Raw genomic sequence first — 17,608 nt, forward strand, 5'->3', positions numbered from 1 at the left:
GTGAAATCACTGTCGTCAAGAACTATTTATTTCAGACGATCTGTTTAGTTAAGTTCACCCGCTCAGTTTGATGTTCGGTGAGAGGTGACCATTCACACAGTGTGTTTAAGATGCGTTTTAAGAATTCATAAAAATTATACACTGCATTGGCCGGGAATCGAACCCGGGCCTCCCGCGTGGCAGGCGAGAATTCTACCACTGAACCACCAATGCTCAGATTTAGTCACACTTTGGCTCACAAAATCCTCTCGAGACACATTTCCACCTGCAGGACTCAAAGTGCTTGCTCACTTTAAGAAATACTAGAACGCCACAGCCCCTCATTAGTACAGTGGTCAGTATCCATTGGCCATGCATGAAACCAGGAATGTGAAGATTCTTGGTTTCGCTCAGTCTGAACGAAAAGAGCCAATTTGTTTTGGTCACACAAATGACCCAGCCTTATACCTTTGCCTGCAATCAGCCAGACATTCAGCAGCAGGTGCACTACAATGCAGCCCGGATACTTTCCAATGTTGCAGACCAGGGCTTCACGCATGACAGGTAATTCTACCAATGAAACACCAACGCTTGTTAGCTCAAGATTTTGTGCCCCCAGAAATTAATTATTCAGACTCACGTTTCCACCTGTAGACGTCAAAGTTCTTGGACGTGTTGAGGAATGTGAAATCTCTCAGAGTTCCTCGTTAGTATAGTGGTCAGTATCCCCGCCTGTCACGCGGGAGACCGGGGTTCAATTCCCCGACGGGGAGTAAGGCAATTTTACTCACAGTGCCAAACACATTCGACCTGGCGTTATTTGAGATGCATGAGGCGTCTGTCAGCAAGACGAGGCCTTGATAACGTGACAAGTTTAACGAAATGGAACCCACTATTCACTCTGGTACACTTATTAGTTTGTGTCAGGATGGCCGATCGGTCTATGGTGCTGCAATCAGGTCGCTGTCTCGTCTGGAAGAGTGGATTTGAGTCCCACTTCTGAAGGGAGTTTTGAGGTCACCTTACGAAAAGTGAAATCACTGTCGTCAAGAACTATTTATTTCAGACGATCTGTTTAGTTAAGTTCACCCGCTCAGTTTGATGTTCGGTGAGAGGTGACCATTCACACAGTGTGTTTAAGATGCGTTTTAAGAATTCATAATAATTATACACTTCATTGGCCGGGAATCGAACCAGGGCCCCCCGCGTGGCAGGCGAGAATTCTACCACTGAACCACCAATGCTCACATTTAGTCACACTTTGGCTCACAAAATCCTCTCGAGACACATTTCCACCTGCAGGACTCAAAGTGCTTGCTCACTTTAAGAAATACTAGAACGCCACAGCCCCTCATTAGTACAGTGGTCAGTATCCATTGGCCATGCATGAAACCAGGAATGTGAAGATTCTTGGTTTCGCTCAGTCTGAACGAAAAGAGCCAATTTGTTTTGGTCACACAAATGACCCAGCCTTATACCTTTGCCTGCAATCAGCCAGACATTCAGCAGCAGGTGCACTACAATGCAGCCCAGATACTTTCCAATGTTGCAGACCAGGGCTTCACGCATGACAGGTAATTCTACCAATGAAACACCAACGCTTGTTAGCTCAAGAATTTGTGCCCCCAGAAATGAATTGGTCAGACTCACGTTTCCACCTGTAGACGTCAAAGTTCTTGCACGTGTTGAGGAATGTGAAATCTCAGAGTTCCTCGTTAGTATAGTGGTCAGTATCCCCGCCTGTCACGCGGGAGACCGGGGTTCAATTCCCCGACTGGGAGCAAGGGAATTTTACTCACAGTGCCGAACACATTCGACCTGGCGTTATTTGAGATGCATGAGGCGTCTGTGAGCAAGACTAGGCCATTGATAACTTGACGAGTTTAACGATATTGAACCCACTATTCACTCTGGTACATTTATTAGTTTGTGTCAGGATGGCCGATCGGTCTATGGTGCTGCAATCAGGTCGCTGTCTCGTCTGGAAGAGTGGGTTTGAGTCCCACTTCTGAAGGGAGTTTTGAGGTCACCTTACGAAAAGTGAAATCACTGTCGTCAAGAACTATTTATTTCAGACGATCTGTTTAGTTAGGTTCGCCCGCTCAGTTTGATGTTCGGTGAGAGGTGACCATTCGCACACTGTGTTTAAGTTGCGTTTTAAGAATTCATAATAATTATACACTGCATTGGCCGGGAATCGAACCCGGGCCTCCCGCGAAATCACTGTCGTCAAGAACTATTTATTTCAGACGATCTGTTAAGTTAGGTTCGCCCGCTCAGTTTGATGTTCGGTGAGAGGTGACCATTCGCACACTGTGTTTAAGTTGCGTTTTAGGAATTCATAATAATTGTACACTGCATTGGCCGGGAATCGAACCCGGGCCTCTCGCGTGGAAGGCGAGAATTCTACCACTGAACCACCAATGCTCACATTTTGTCACACTTTGGCTCAAAAATCCTCTCGAGACACATTTCCACCTGCAGGACTCAAAGTGCTTGCTCACATTAAGAAATACTAGAACGCCACAGCCCCTCATTAGTACAGTGGTCAGTATCCATTGGTCATGCATGAAACCAGGAATGTGAAGATTCTTGGTTTCGCTCAGTCTGAACGAAAAGAGCCAATTTGTTTTGGTCACACAAATGACCCAGCCTTATACCTTTGCCTGCAATCAGCCAGAGATTCAGCAGCAGGTGCACTACAATGCAGCCCAGATACTTTCCGATGTTGCAGACCAGGGCTTCATGCATGACAGGTAATTCTACCAATGAAACACCAACGCTTGTTAGCTCAAGAATTTGTGCCCCCAGAAATGAATTGGTCAGACTCACGTTTCCACCTGTAGACATCAAAGTTCTTGGACGTGTTGAGGAACACATAATCACAGAGTTCCTCGTTAGTATAGTGGTCAGTATCCCCGCCTGTCACGCGGGGGCCAGCCGCGTATAGGCATAGAACGCTGACTAGCCAATCAGAAGAGAGACAGAAAATGCGTGCGTACATAAAAAAGCTCCGCTTCGAATCCCGGTTGAGGTGAAAATGGGAATGTTATTTTTACCTTTTTACCTTTATCTAGAGCTGTTTTTTTACCCAAAAAAAACATTTAACTTGAACCAGGAGGCCTGTAAGTGCTTATATCAATCTGTGTACACTTGTTGCCAGCCCCGTATAGAACGCTGACTAGCCAATCAGAAGAGAGAAAGAAAATGTGTGCGTATATAAAAAAGCTCTGGTTCGAATCCCGGTTGAAATAATTGAATAATTAATATAATTAACTAATAAATACACCAAGAGTCAAGTTTCAAGGGTTGTATTAAACTTGTTTTATTTCAAAATAAGCACATAGCACATATCACACACACACACACACACACACACACACACACACACACACACACACACACACACACACACACACACACACACACAAGTAAACAGCGTAATTTAAATAGCTAAGATAAAATGAAATAAATGATTAACAAAAATGACAGAAATTAACTAAGTAAATTAAGGTAGACCTTTAAAGTAGTGCATTTCCAGCATCTGATCAGAAAATACCCAGAACCAAATAAAAAAATAAATAAAAGATTAACCAAATTGAATAACTAAAAGTGTTCCAAACGGGCCGATCACCTTCCCTTTTCTGCCACCCACCTCTTCTTTTCAGTCTCATAAAAGGGAGACTGACAGAACTCCTCCCAAGACATCTCCGAAGTCATCCCCTCTGACTGATACAGGTGAAAAACTTTTGAAGGACAGTACACGTATTTCCCGGTCACACCAGGGAACCCAGTGTGTGTATGCCGACCGCCTGGGCCTTGTTTTATAGGTTTGTGGCAGAACCTAGACAGGCGACCAGTGGGAAGCTGCTCCATGGCCTTTCTCTTTCCCCGCTCTTCTGTTACCTGCCTGGACTCAGCAGACCGCTGCTTTGCTGCCTCCAGCTCTCTCTTGAAAAAAGGTGTGGCAGCAAAGTCAAGAAATTCCATGCGGGGATCAGTAAGGCCTTCTGCTACATAGGTCCGATGCATCTTTGTAGAGCAGTAAAAGTACTTAACCTTTCCTGCCTGGTAAAAGAAGTGAATGGAGGAGCCATCGCCAAGGTAACGGGACTTAGGCTGGCCACATGCAAGACAGTTCCTAATTTTTTTTGGCACAGGCTGCTGTTGTTGTTGCTGCTGCTGCTGCTGCTGCTTTTGCACAAGCTCTTTGACCAGGTTTTCAATTTCAGCCTTTGTGAGAGAGGGCTCTTGCGACTTACTGCTGGGCGGATTCACAGGTGCAGGTGGGAGGGTTACCACCGGGACGCAAACAGTTTCACTACCCTCTGTGAGATGATGCCACAGCTCTTGTGTCTCAAGGAGTTTCTCTGGACTGGTATTCAGACACGAACTTCTGTTCATCAGTTTGGCCTGGTGTTTCACATACCGTGAGATGTGCTGTTTGGTGGTCGGATGTAACAAGTTGTTCGGATCTCTGGAGGCAGCAAGCACAAGGGCAGCATACTCTGCATCCACCTTGGTGAGGAGGTCTTTCTGGCCATGGTGCTTTGCCAGAAGGCCATCGATGGCATCCCTCATTGGCTGTGTCCACCGGGAATGGTCCAGGACAAAAAGTAGGCCGCCTGCCTTGACTGGACCTGTGCGTGCAGCACGTGGAGAGGCAGACATGGGCATCGGTGGCGTCACTGGGACTGGGACTGGGACTGAGAGAGAGAGAGAGAGAGAGAGAGAGAGAGAGAGAGAGAGAGAGAGAGAGAGAGAGAGAGAGAGAGAGAGAGAGAGAGAGAGTGAGTCATTTCCATTTTACCAAGTTGACTGTACATCAAATAAATAAAGCATTTGTAAGGGGGGAAAGAATTCAATTGAATTACATAGAACTGTGCGTGCAGCACGTAGAGAGGCAGACATGGGCATCGGTGGCGTCACTGGGACTGGGAGAACTGAAAGAGAGAGATAGATAGTGAGAGTGTCATTTCCATTTTACCAAGTTTACTGTACATCAAATAAATAAAGTATTTTTAAGGGGAAATAATTCAATGGAATTACCTTGAACTTTGAATGGCTGTGAGGGTTGGGCCACTGCATGTGAGCCAAGGAAAGCCACACCAAAGAGGTCATCCTGAAACATAGGGTAATCAACAATTTACATTAGTCAAAATAATATACACATTATTACTTCCTCCCTCGTCTCCTCAGATGGGTCTTCAGTGAATGTCTCACTGAGAAGAGACGGTTCTGAGGAGTGGTGCTCTCTCTCTCCTGCAACAGGAACCTTCTGGGTCTTGTGCTTGCTGCAGTCCAGCGGGACAGGACGACAGCCAGGTTCTAGATACTGGAGTCCAAACCTTTCTCCTGTGTCAGTGTGTGAAACACGCAAGGCAGGGTACTTGGCATGACCTGTCAGCACTTCAGAGAGCTTATTCAGCTCCATCATCAGTACTGGATCAAAGACTGCAGGCAGCTTCACATCAGGCAACTTCAGGTCCACAAGGCGCTTGAAATTCCACCGAGCCACACCAATCATGCCCTGAGCTTGGAAGAGTTCTGTGGAGACCTTGTTACCCGTCACCCATTTTGCTTGATGGAAATGGAACCCCTCCTGCTGTGATGTACCTCTCACAGGGATCCACAGGGGCACAGTAGCTCCCTCTCCCTTGACATGGTTGAGCTGCACTGTTCCGCCATATCTGTAAAGGATTCCCTCTGCAACCTCTGGGTCACTCAAGCAGCCTCTGTGTATGTGAAAACGCTGAATCCTCCACACCGTCAACATTGACGGCTTAAACAGCGGGATACCATCGGGATCAGACTCCAAATGGAATCGCTGCAAAACGCGCTCAACCCTCTCCAGCAGCTCTTGGGGACCAGGTATCCTGGTGCGACAATGCTCTTTGGTGTGCTGTTTGGTGGGATTAGCAGGCACAATACCACAAAAAACGTATGCCTGTTTAAGTTTCTCTAGGTCTGTCTGGTCCATGATAGTGAAAGCTGCAGAAAGAAACTTGCAAAAGGAGCTGTGCAGAGGATGGTGCTCTGACACACACTCTCTGGAGAGGCGGCGCATGCAATGAAACAGGTCCAGCTTGATGTCAATGTCGCTGTTGAACTTGCTGCGGGATGCACAGGTGTTGTTGAGGGGCCCTGAAGTTGCCTCAGCCACTAAATCATCAGTGGTTCTCCAGCAGTCCCAGAGGAGGTGCTCCTGGGGACCAGACTTTGCGACCCTGAAGGCTGCACAGCAGTCCCTGCACACACAGAGAGAATAATGTTGAAGATGCACTTTGCTTTATTCAAGTTGCAGTAACAATAAATAAGTGAAAAGGGGAAGGTGGTGATTAGTTTTTACCTGTCAACCCATTGGTATTTGGCTTTGGGGATGTCTGCAGAGGTGTACCGGCAGGACAGCCCCTCGTACATGTGTTCCAAGGATCTGTCCCCCTCTGTCTGAAGCATGACCCAGGACAGGATCATCCAATTTTCATTCATTACAGCATATGATGACATGGTGCCTGAGGCAAGAACCACTTTCCGCGCCACCTTCCTGGTGTGGTCAGCTCTCAAGGCCTGACCGAATGTGCCTTGGAGGAGGAGAACAAGGGTGTCCTCCTGTCTGTGGAACTCCTGAATAAGGCACTCGACCAGGTAATGCCCCGATAACTTCACTCCGTGCCACCCATCCGCATACCCACCAAATAGAGCAGGAGTTGATGTTGCTCTCAATGCCCCTGTGATGGTTCGCTGTCCATACAGTCCACTCTCTCCATCCAGCACGTTCTTCACACTTTCCAGGTATGCCAAGTGTGCCCGCTCATATTTCAGGTGGAGAGCCTCATTTAACTGGTTGGCCATGTCATTTGGAGACTTTCCATAGCGCCGCAGCTCATCCATCAAAGTCTTACAAATTGCCTTTTTGAAGGTAAGGAAAGCTGGTAAGATCTTGGTGAATCGGCTCGGCAACATGTCCAACCATTGCGGCTTGTCTGCGTGCCAGAACTTGTTGCATCCTTTGCAACAGAGCCGTGACGCCAGGATATAATACTGGCCACTCAAGCCAATAATTACACGGGGTCGCCCAACCCCTGATGACACAATGAAAGGACTTCCACAGCCATAGAGACAGGGCAGAGTGTAATTGTTCTTGACTCGCTCCATTATGGTGTGATCTGGCTTCCATATAAAAAATGGATGGAGCTGGAAGTAGTTGGGCGATGGTAGTTTGTAAACACTGTCAATTAGTTCAGGCTGAGGTGGGTAACGCCACAAGGAGATCATGTTCATTGGATGTCTCACCGGTCGAGAACCTGGCCAAAGCCCCAAGGCCTCCATCTCGGTCTTCATCCATATTCTCTGATGGTGAAAGCAGTTCCAACGGATCACATCCTGGTCGTACCTTGGGAGTGGTGGATCAGGTGAACATGGTGCCGAGGGTGCTGCAGGAGGTGGATATGATGTTGAGGGTGCTGTAGACGACCTTGACGACGCCGACAGAGCAGGTACTCTAGACAGGGCAGAGGATGCTGGAGTAATGGAGAGTAGTGGAGGGAGAGGAAGAAGAAAAGGGGAGAGAGAAAAAATGTGGACTAAAAGTTGTCAATGAAACAAACTTTGAATAAAGTTTGAAAGATTCCAACTTCAAAAGTTATACTGTAATGTGCATATATGCGCGTGCGTGCGTGTGTGTGTAGGCAAGAGAGATCCATGGCTCACCTGTGGCAACAGCAGGTGCTGTGGAACGAGCAGGTGTGGAACACATTGACCTCACAGGGAGTAAAGCTGTTGGATGAAATAGGATAGATTGAAAACAAAAAAGAGCATTATCCACATTCTGCTTAGGTAATGTGTAAAATCAGCTGTGAATTATACAACATTATATTGTATTGTAAACATTTACATTGACACAACACGGTGTTTGGCGCTGATGTTGTGTTCTTGCTTGAAGGCAACCCCAAGGCAAGCAACTCCGGAGGTACTGTCAAGGACATGTGTACATGACATGTATGAATACCCCATTTCATTTACATGTGTTAGCAACACTAGTACTGCATGCAAACTGGTAGAACACTGGTAGGACACTCTATGACATTAGGGGTGTGGTATTTTGGTTGTGTTTTCACTACACGGGTAATCCTCATCTTCATGTAGGACATGTGATGTAATTTCAACTGAATTTATCATATCTGCAATCTTGATGTGCTTCTTTTTTTGTACATTGCTATACTAAACCCTTAATGGATACAAAAACAAGAACAAAAACATGCAAATCAAGAACTGTACTTACCCTCAATGACGAGATATTAATGCCTTCAGTGTTAATGGAACAATTGAACACAGGCATTAGAAGAGGCCGGAACATGGCGTAACAAACAGGCCAGAACGTGGCTTAACCAACAAATAAACGTAGAACAGATGATCCGAATTCATGTCCGGACAATCAGTAGTACTGTAGTAAGAATAAAACCTTTGACCACAGGGACTTCGACAACTTGGGAACCTGATGGCACAGTGCAGAAAAAAATGTTAGATAACAAGCGTGTATCATTTTACAAAACATTAAACAGCAATATAACTTGACAGTTTGTGTGTGTGTGTGTGTGTGTGTGTGTGTGTGTGTGTGTGTGTGTGTGTGTGTGTGTGTGTGTGTGTGTGTGTGTGCGTGTGTTGTTCTCACCAAGATGGCCTGGAATAGGTGTGGCTGGCATCTTTCTCTCCCATTCCTCAACTCCTTCCTCCGCTTAATTGAGAAAATGCAAACAAACAAAAGTTCACATTCATCTGGATGTGTATTATGACAAAAATGGATATATTTATTTTTATCAGGTTGCCTTGCACAGCTGACCTTGGAGTTTGGATGGGGATATAGAGAGCATCATCCTCTCCAACTCATCATCATCCTCCATTTCTGTGAAAGCTAGAACAAAGGCAAAGATAAGTGAGTTCACACACAACATTCTAATTTGACTAAATATGGTCACTTGTATTGTCAACACACCTGGGCAATGAGAGGCCGATGTTGCATGCCCAGAGGAAGCACGTCCCTCAGAAGCACTCTGCCTCTTCAGGTAGTCCTGGAGCCTAAACATTTTGCTGCCTGGCGTACACTGCTGTCGCAGGATAAACGCAGAAAATCCATCGTCTCTCCGCTTCCAAACATCCCTCCACGTCCTCTTCGTGTGAACCCCAAAACCAACTAGGTTATCCTCGTCATCCTTAGCTGGTGGTGTTACTACCTGACTGTCCAGATACAGCAGCAGGTCCTTGATCTCCTGGAAGCTGTAGCTGTACTGCAGGAGTGACAACAAGCTGTCCTTCTTGGGACCATCTGGCTTAAACTGGCCTGCTCTCTCCTCCTCCCTGACCTTCTTGATGAGGTATATTACGTACCCTACATCATTCTCTGCAAGCCACCGGAATAACTTTCCCTTGTATTTCCCAAACTGCAGGACATACTCCCCAAGCACCTCCTGCTTGTCTGATATATCGCCCCCTCTCATGAATACAACAGACCTGGCATTGTCTTTCACCCGGTCTTCATTCTGGGCCGCTGACTTGTCCTGGAGGTCAGGGTGGTCTTTAATCCTCTTAGCCCCGACTGATGGGTCTTGCCTCAAATACCCAGTCGGCCCTCTCCGGAAAGAAACCTTGAGCTTTCTCGGGAAAATAACCCTTACTTTCATGCTGGCTGAAATAAACACTACTTTGTGTCTGTGAGTTGCAGGAGCTGCACACAATTTAAGGGGTGCAAAGGCTGCTAGAAAGATGGAGAAAAATAGTAGGAGAGAAGGAAAGAAGAGGATAGAAAAATAATTAAACATAACAAAACAGATGATAATACTAATAATTAATGACACCATGTCATTGATTGATGTGATGTCTGATAGTAATAGACAGTAAGTTAAACTGGCTCAAACATTAAAAGACATACATTGGTAGTACTATACACAGCAAAGAACGGACCAAAAGTAGATTGATATACAACGTTAACGTTGCATATGACTACTGTACATCAAATCGATCGTCAATACTATATATTCTCTATAGTATTGACGATCGAAAATACTATATATTCTCCTACGTACCATTTCAGTTTTGAAGCAGCATCGCGTTTTACCATCCAGCTAAAAAGTGTAGGCCTATCCTATATGAAGGTCCGCGATAGTGTTGTTGACAGGTAAGACCATTGTAATAACCTAACCTAAATAACGGAAACTCGGGACAGCGCCAAATGTCCACCAGCGCCAAATGTCCACCAGTGGCAGGAAATATATTACATCCGTACTGTTAAGAACTACCATTGAGAATGAATGGGGAAAGTTAAGGAAGTTAAGCTTAACCATTTTCGGCTCCCGCGCAGGAGACGGGGGTTCAATTCCCCGACGGCGGGAAAGGGATATTTACCCACAGTGCCGAACACATTCAACTTGGCGTTATTTGAGATGCATGAGGTGTCTGTTAGCAAGACGAGGCCATTGATAACTTGACATCATCATCATCATCGCCTACTACCCCTTCTGGGGCTTAGGCCGCAAACAAGAGTTCTCCATGCATCCCGGTCCTGGGCCAACATCTCAAGCTGTCCCCAAGTGTAGCCCATTTTCTTGGCGTCTGTCTCCAAGTCTCTACGCCAGGTGTTTCGCGGCCGACCTCTCTTTCTTTTCCCTTGGGGATTCCACTTGAGGGACTGTCTTGTGGTGTTTGTGGCTGGTTTACGGAGAGTATGGCCTATCCATCTCCAACGTCGTTGGAGGATCTCTTCGTCCGCTGGCTTTTGGCTGGTACGTTCCCACAGTTCTTTGTTGCTGATGGTGTTAGGCCAGTGGATCTGGAGGATTCGTCGCAGGCAGGTATTGATGAATGACTGGATTTTGTTTGTTGTATTCACCGTAGTCCTCCATGTCTCAGCACCGTAGAGTAGGACTGACTTCACATTGCTGTTAAAGATCTTGATCTTTGTTGTGATGGCCAGGTCTTTTGCGCTCCAGATGTTTTTTAGTTGGAGGTACGCAACTCTGGCCTTGCCAATCCTGACTCTCACATCTGCATCTGTTCCACCCTGCTTGTTGACAATGCTGCCAAGGTAGGTGAACTCCTCAGTCTCCTCCAGAGCTTCGCCTTCCAGCATGATGGGTGCAGTGTTGGCAGAGTTGACTCTCATGACTTTGCTCTTCCCTCGGTGGATGTTGAGACCGAGGCGAGCAGAGTTGGTGGCGATGGTGCTGGTCTTTTCCTGCATCTGCTGCTGGGTATGAGAGAGAAGGGCCAAGTCATCTGCAAAGTCCAGGTCTTCGAGCTGCGCCCACATTGTCCACTGTATGCCGTTTTTCCTTCCTGCTGTGGATTGCTTCATTACCCAATCCATTGCCAGCAGGAACAAGAATGGCGATAGTAGGCACCCCTGTCTCACTCCAGTTTGTACACTGAAAGCACTACATGAACTACATAGAGGCCCTTGCATTAGAAGCAGAAGAAGCAGCTAGACATGGGAATCTGAAGGACCTGTATGACACCACCAAAAAGCTGGCAGGAAAGACCAGTAAACCTCAAAGACCAGTAAAGGACAAAGAGGGAAAGCCAATAATGGGGGAGGAAGGACAGAAGAAAAGATGGTTGGAACATTTTGAGGAACTTCTCAACAGACCAGCCCCACAAGACCCACCACACATCCAACAAGCAGACAGGGATCTGCCAATAGACCTCAGTGTACCAAGAAGGGAGGAGATCAGGAAAGCCATTAAAAAACGTAGAAAGGGCAAGGCTGCAGGACCAGATAGCATCCCGGCCGAGGCACTGAAGACGGACGCAGAGACCATGGGAGAGATGCTCCACCCTCTCTTTAAGAAGATGTGGGAAGAGGAAAACATCCCATGCGAATGGAAGGAGGGCGACCTTGTGAAGATGCCAAAGAAAGGGGACCTGAGCAACTGTGGAAATTATAGGGGGGTTATGCTACTCTCCATCCCAGGAAAGGTCTTCTACAGGATCTTACTGGACAGGATGAAAGATGTGATTGACCCCCAGCTTAGAGACCAGCAGGCTGGCTTCCGCAAAGACAGATCGTGTACAGACCAGATTGCTACACTGCGCATCATCCTGGAACAGTCACTCGAGTGGAATTCACCGCTATTCATCAACTTCATCGACTACGAGAAGGCCTTCGATAGTGTGGACAGGGAGACCCTCTGGAAGCTTCTCAGGCACTACGGAGTGCGAAAGAGAAATTAACTAACATCATCAGAAACACCTATGAGGGAATGACCTGCAGAGTGATCCACGAGGGACAACCTACCGGATAACTTGACAAGTTTAACGAAATTGAACCCACTATTCACTCTGGTACACTTTTTAGTTTGTGTCAGGATGGCCGATCGATTCCCCGACGGGGAGTAAGGGAATTTTACTCACAGTGCCGAACACATTCGACCTGGCGTTATTTGAGATGCATGAGGCGTCTCTGAGCAAGACGAGGCCATTGATAACTTGACGAGTTTAAAGAGCCCATGCCATTAAAATCACATTTTTCCTATTGTTTGTTAAATAACATAGGTCTGAATAAGTTTGTGAGCTGTGGTACGTTTGAAATCTATGCAGTTTGTCTGCTGAATGCAATAGGCAATGAAAGGAAAAAGGCAGAAGAAATGAGCCGATCTGGATAAGGTGACACTGTGACGTAGCGTTGTCAAATTATTATTCATGGCCCTGCCCACTTGGTTGGTTCGTAACCACCCACAAGAATTCTGAAGGAGTCGTGATTGAGCTAATGATAAATGCTAATACGTGTACGGTAGTTGCTTAGATCGTAGTAACAGGCTAGTTACAGAATTTTGAATGCAATGGCAGAACGACATCGAACTACATGAACTGCGACATGCTGCCTGCCGCCGGTTGCCGCGAGGCACCACCGCCGCGAAGCACCACCGCCCGGCAGCGGGCAGCCGGGCGGTGGTGCCTCGCGCCGGCAGCAGGCAGCAGGCAGCGCACGGAACTGTCTACTACAGATTGATGTGGAAGTGGAAGAACCAGAGACGTCGGAGAACCCGACGAAGTCCTTTGTGATTCATTATATCGTCTGGACGTGCACACAGCTTTTGGCCGTGATAATATGTATTATTTGACATAGATATCTATATATTATATGATATTATTTAGATATAGAGCTCCAGGACTGTAACGCAAGTGTTGTACACACGTCGGACTCTCGTCTCTGGTATTTCTCCAACTAGACTCGTAGTGGGGGTTATCTCAAAGGAACTTTGGCTTTGACTCCCTGAAGTCATGAACCACGACATGGAGGAGAAAGGGATTGTTGACCGCGGTCGTCTCCCGCCGGAGCCTCGCTGCCGATGGACCACCGCCTCGGCTTCAGGAGGCGGTGATTAGCGCTGACCGCTGCCGAGGCGGCGGGAAGCAGGGCTCAAGCGGGATACATTCGCGGCCAACAATCCCTTTCTCCTCCATGTCGTGGTTCATGTAGCCTACTTCAGGGAGTCAAAGCCAAAGTTCCTTTCCCCCAATTCATTCTCAACCATGGCTGAGATAACCCCCACTACGAGTCTCGTTGTAGAAATACCAGAGACGAGAGTCCGACATGTTATGCGCCATCACACCAACAGCAGAACGGTTATCCAAATAACAAGGAAGTGTACAACACTTGCGTTACAGTCCTGGAGCTCTATATCTAAATAATATCATATAATACATAGATATCTATATCAAATAATACATATTATCACGGCCAAAAGCTGTGCGCGCGTCCAGACGATATAATGAATCACAAAGGACTTAATCGGGTTCTCCGACGTCTATGGTTCTTCCACTTCCACATCAATCTGAAGTAGACGCGGTCGTTTGAGATTGATAATAACCTATCGTCTGGAGGCTCACACAGCTTTTGGCCGTGATAATATGTATTATATATTATATGATATAGATATCTATGTATATTAATATGGGTTTCTAAGAGCCATTGCGATACATCCACCGTAAACAGAGCGCATGGTACCGTGGCTACAAGCTGCTCAGGGCCAGGTGATAATATATATTATATATTATATGATATAGATATCTATGCATAATATGGGTTTCTATGAGCCATTGCGATACATCCACCGTAAACAGAGCGCATGGTACTGTCAGTGGCTACAAGCTGCTTAGGGCCACACCCCCACCCCCCTCCTTGACCTGCCTTGACACGCCCACCGTATACAGAGCGCATGGTATTGTGGCTACAAGCTGCTCAGGGCCACACCCCCACCCCCTCCTTGACCTGCCTTGACACGCCCACCGAAACAGCGCGTTTGGGGGAAGCTCAATGTGCGACTGTTTCGGAGTGACTGTAACTCTGCACCACGGCTGAATTTCGGGGACGTCTTTGAATACTGTGTTTGGGGCCCACTAATACCTGTATTAAAGCATCCATAAATAGAATGTCATGGGATCTTTAACGAAATTGAACCCACTATTCACTCTGGTACACTTTTTAGTTTGTGTCAGGATGGCAGATCGGTCTATGGTGCTGCAATCAGGTCGCTGTCTCGCCTGGAAGAGTGGATTTGAGTCCCACTTCTGAAGGGAGTTTTGAGGTCACCTTACGAAAAGTGAAATCACTGTCGTCAAGAACTATTTATTTCAGACGATCTGTTAAGTTAGGTTCACCCGCTCAATTTGATGTTCGGTGAGAGGTGACCATTCGCACACTGTGCTAAGTTGCGTTTTAAGAATTCATTATAATTATGCACTGCATTGTCCGGGAATCGAACCCAGGCCTCCCGCGTGGCAGGTGAGAATTCTACCACTGAACGACCAATGCTCACACTTAGTCACACTTTGGCTCACAAAATCCTCTCGAGACACATTTCCACCTGCAGGACTCAAAGTGCTTTCTCACATTAAGAAATACTAGAACGCCACAGCCCCTCATTAGTACAGTGGTCAGTATCCATTGGCCATGCATGAAACCAGGAATGTGAAGATTCTTGGTTTAGCTCAGTCTGAACGAAAAGAGACAATTTGTTTTGGTCACACAAATGACCCAGCCTTATACCTTTGCCTGCAATCAGCCAGAGATTCAGCAGCAGGTGCACTACAATGCAGCTCAGATACTTTCCAATGTTGCAGACCAGGGCTTCATGCATGACAGGTAATTCTACCAATGAAACACCAACGCTTGTTAGCTCAAGAATTTGTGCCCCCAGAAATGATTTGGTCAGACTCACGTTTCCACCTGTAGACGTCAAAGTTCTTGGACGTGTTGCGGATTACGCATTTACAGAGCTCCTCGTTAGTATAGTGGTCAGTATCCCCGCCTGTCACGCGGGAGACCGGGGTCAATTCCCCGACGGGGAGTAAGGGAATTTTACTCACAGTGCCGAGCGCATTCGACCTGGCGTTATTTGAGATGCATGAGGCGTCTGTGAGCAAGACGAGGCCATTGATAACTTGAGGCGAGAATTCTACCACTGAACCACCAATGCTCGCTTTTAGTCTCACTTTGGCTCACAAAATCCTCTCGAGACACATTTCCACCTGCAGGACTCAAAGTGCTTGCTCACTTTAAGAAATACTAGAACGCCACAGCCCCTCATTAGTACAGTGGTCAGTAGAGGCCAGCTGTGTCTACACACCTTAAGCCACAATTGTACACCTCCATCCCACAAAAAATGGGGACTAGAAACTAACCTCCGTCTTATTTACATTTACTGTACTGTTGGAGGTCACGCCCCTTTTCCAGCCTTTTTTCAGCTAGGGATACTAGATTTGGAGTTCTAGCCCTTAGAGAAAAAAAGTTTTCCCAAATGGACTGTCATTTGGACAAAGCCCCTCAGAAGTGTTGCCTGCAAGACCTAATGGTTCAGAATGTGGTGGAAAAACTGTTTTTGAGATAGGAAGGTCCTACCGCCCTGAAATTTGAATACCTTATTTTAGGGCCTAACTGGGACCCCCGCACTTAAACTTGGCCCAGTCGGACCCCGAGTGCAGGAAGGGGGCGGCCTGGACTTTAATAATCTTCGCTCGGTGAATGTGAAGGATGTTTGGTCGGATGTTATGACGAAGAATCATAATGTGAATGGGAATATTCTATAAATGTCTTGATATCATCCCTCGTCTCAACACTTCTGCTGCAGCCGCTTAAAGTCTCACTCCGAGAACCTTAAAATATGAATCAATCCATTAGAAGTATGAAAATATCTTCCCGGTGGTGTAACGGGGCAAACAAGGTGTCCTTTGACATCTATGTTTCGAGGCGATTGCAACAGTGCCACACTTGATCATATTTGAATATGTTTCGGGGTAGTAATTAGCTGTCGATTTTGGAGGCCTTTATCAATAATGACCAGCTATAGATTTGCTTCCCGATGGAGATTTCTGACAAATTACATGTTATTTAGCATCTACACGTTAAGCTGAGTCCAATCAAGATCGCCCTCTTGCTACACCGAGATCATGTCCTAGACCATAGGTGTACCATGTAAAATACATGTTTCCATTTCTCAGATATGATTCTCAGATATGCAGGTTGGATGGCTACGGTGTAGGTCTGGGAAGAACTTCAGGCCAAAATCTTGCAAGCGAGCCGCTGGGTGAGGTGCAACGAGATGGAGCACTTGCTGAGTCATTTCCTGTATGGCTGGAGCCACAGGTTGAAGCGTATATGCGTCCTTTGAGACCCCCTTTGATATATAAGAGACCCCAAGGTACAGCTTACTTAAATGATGTCGACCCAGTCACCTATTGCATCACTTCCTTTAGGGCTTCGGCCTTCTAATTGATCATTGTAGTATAATTGAATGCCCTCTTTCATATATATGATACCTCCACCACTGGGACGTGGCAACAATTCTCCAAATCCATATGGGGAGGGGGGGGTGATGCTTGTGGACAGTAGGGTTGTACACTAGACATAATTAGGAAGCAAACTCAGGAGAAGGAATGACCTCATAAATATTTGTTTAATAAATTCTTTCAAATAACCCTGCGTCGTTAAATCAATGAGCTTGGTGTTTTGCTTTCAAAAATAGGTTATAGAAGAAGTCTAAACTGCAGAAAATAAAAACATCCAAGCGGCCTTTTAAGGATACCTTGGAATATTTGTCTATTTTCTAACCATCGGACCCTAGTTTACGACAAAAACATAACAATTGACGGCAGCTCCTTTGCCGCGTGGTTGTTAGAACCATGTAAGGATTAGAGGGGGCGGTCGATAGCAACCACCATAGCAACCAACGGTCAAGTGACTGGATGCAGCCCCGTTGAAAAAAATAGAATACCACCCTACACCCTCAGGGGATTAATGATATTTAATTTATTATGAACATGAAGTCTTTATTTGCATGGGTTTACATTTTGTTCTGTGTAGCATGGAAAAATCGGAGAAACACTCCCATTCAGAATGCATTGGTTTACATTTCGTTCTTTGGAGCACAGATATTTTTATTTATTTATTTATTTTCAGTTTTTGAGGAGGTGCTTCAGAGATGCAAATTTTTCTGCAATAATCCAAAATCCAATGTCAAAACCCGTTGGCTTTTTGTCGAGGGAATCCAGGGCGTCGTTCACTTCCGGGTTGTCCAACATACGTCATCCCTCCACCACTCTACTGTAAAAACACATGTTCAAGTTGAATGAGAATAAT

At 46.3% G+C, this 17,608-nt stretch overlaps 2 protein-coding genes and 7 non-coding genes across 9 annotated transcripts; 3 read left to right on the forward strand and 6 right to left on the reverse strand.

Annotated features, from left to right (window-relative positions):
• Positions 1 to 142: 142 nt before the first annotated feature.
• On the reverse strand, positions 143 to 213 carry trnag-gcc (transfer RNA glycine (anticodon GCC)). The gene has a single exon. It is a non-coding gene; the product is annotated as a tRNA-Gly (tRNA).
• Positions 214 to 680: 467 nt separating this feature from the next.
• On the forward strand, positions 681 to 752 carry trnad-guc (transfer RNA aspartic acid (anticodon GUC)). Its single transcript has one exon. It is a non-coding gene; the product is annotated as a tRNA-Asp (tRNA).
• A 400-nt stretch (positions 753 to 1,152) lies between these two features.
• Positions 1,153 to 1,223, reverse strand: trnag-gcc (transfer RNA glycine (anticodon GCC)). The gene has a single exon. It is a non-coding gene; the product is annotated as a tRNA-Gly (tRNA).
• A 465-nt stretch (positions 1,224 to 1,688) lies between these two features.
• trnad-guc (transfer RNA aspartic acid (anticodon GUC)) lies at positions 1,689 to 1,760 on the forward strand. Its single transcript has one exon. It is a non-coding gene; the product is annotated as a tRNA-Asp (tRNA).
• A 575-nt stretch (positions 1,761 to 2,335) lies between these two features.
• Positions 2,336 to 2,406, reverse strand: trnag-ucc (transfer RNA glycine (anticodon UCC)). Its single transcript has one exon. It is a non-coding gene; the product is annotated as a tRNA-Gly (tRNA).
• An 824-nt stretch (positions 2,407 to 3,230) lies between these two features.
• Positions 3,231 to 5,110, reverse strand: LOC115542113 (uncharacterized). Its single transcript, XM_030354239.1, has 2 exons — positions 5,029 to 5,110; positions 3,231 to 4,922 (listed from the first exon to the last, which is right to left on the reverse strand). Exon 2 carries the CDS (start codon positions 4,654 to 4,656, stop codon positions 3,610 to 3,612), a length of 1,047 nt encoding a protein of 348 aa, XP_030210099.1. The 5' UTR covers positions 4,657 to 4,922; positions 5,029 to 5,110; the 3' UTR covers positions 3,231 to 3,609.
• Positions 4,905 to 10,316, reverse strand: LOC115541717 (uncharacterized). The gene is made up of 10 exons (XM_030353564.1): positions 10,059 to 10,316; positions 8,972 to 9,730; positions 8,819 to 8,890; positions 8,261 to 8,713; positions 7,874 to 7,951; positions 7,690 to 7,755; positions 6,329 to 7,499; positions 5,159 to 6,227; positions 5,029 to 5,061; positions 4,905 to 4,922 (listed from the first exon to the last, which is right to left on the reverse strand). Exons 6-10 carry the CDS (start codon positions 7,733 to 7,735, stop codon positions 4,905 to 4,907), a joined length of 2,337 nt encoding a protein of 778 aa, XP_030209424.1. The 5' UTR covers positions 7,736 to 7,755; positions 7,874 to 7,951; positions 8,261 to 8,713; positions 8,819 to 8,890; positions 8,972 to 9,730; positions 10,059 to 10,316.
• Positions 10,317 to 14,714: 4,398 nt separating this feature from the next.
• On the reverse strand, positions 14,715 to 14,785 carry trnag-gcc (transfer RNA glycine (anticodon GCC)). Its single transcript has one exon. It is a non-coding gene; the product is annotated as a tRNA-Gly (tRNA).
• A 465-nt stretch (positions 14,786 to 15,250) lies between these two features.
• Positions 15,251 to 15,321, forward strand: trnad-guc (transfer RNA aspartic acid (anticodon GUC)). The gene has a single exon. It is a non-coding gene; the product is annotated as a tRNA-Asp (tRNA).
• Positions 15,322 to 17,608: the final 2,287 nt, after the last annotated feature.

This window comes from Gadus morhua, chromosome 4 (assembly GCF_902167405.1).
Source record: "Gadus morhua chromosome 4, gadMor3.0, whole genome shotgun sequence".
In the NCBI taxonomy this organism is placed as follows: Eukaryota; Metazoa; Chordata; class Actinopteri; order Gadiformes; family Gadidae; genus Gadus; species Gadus morhua.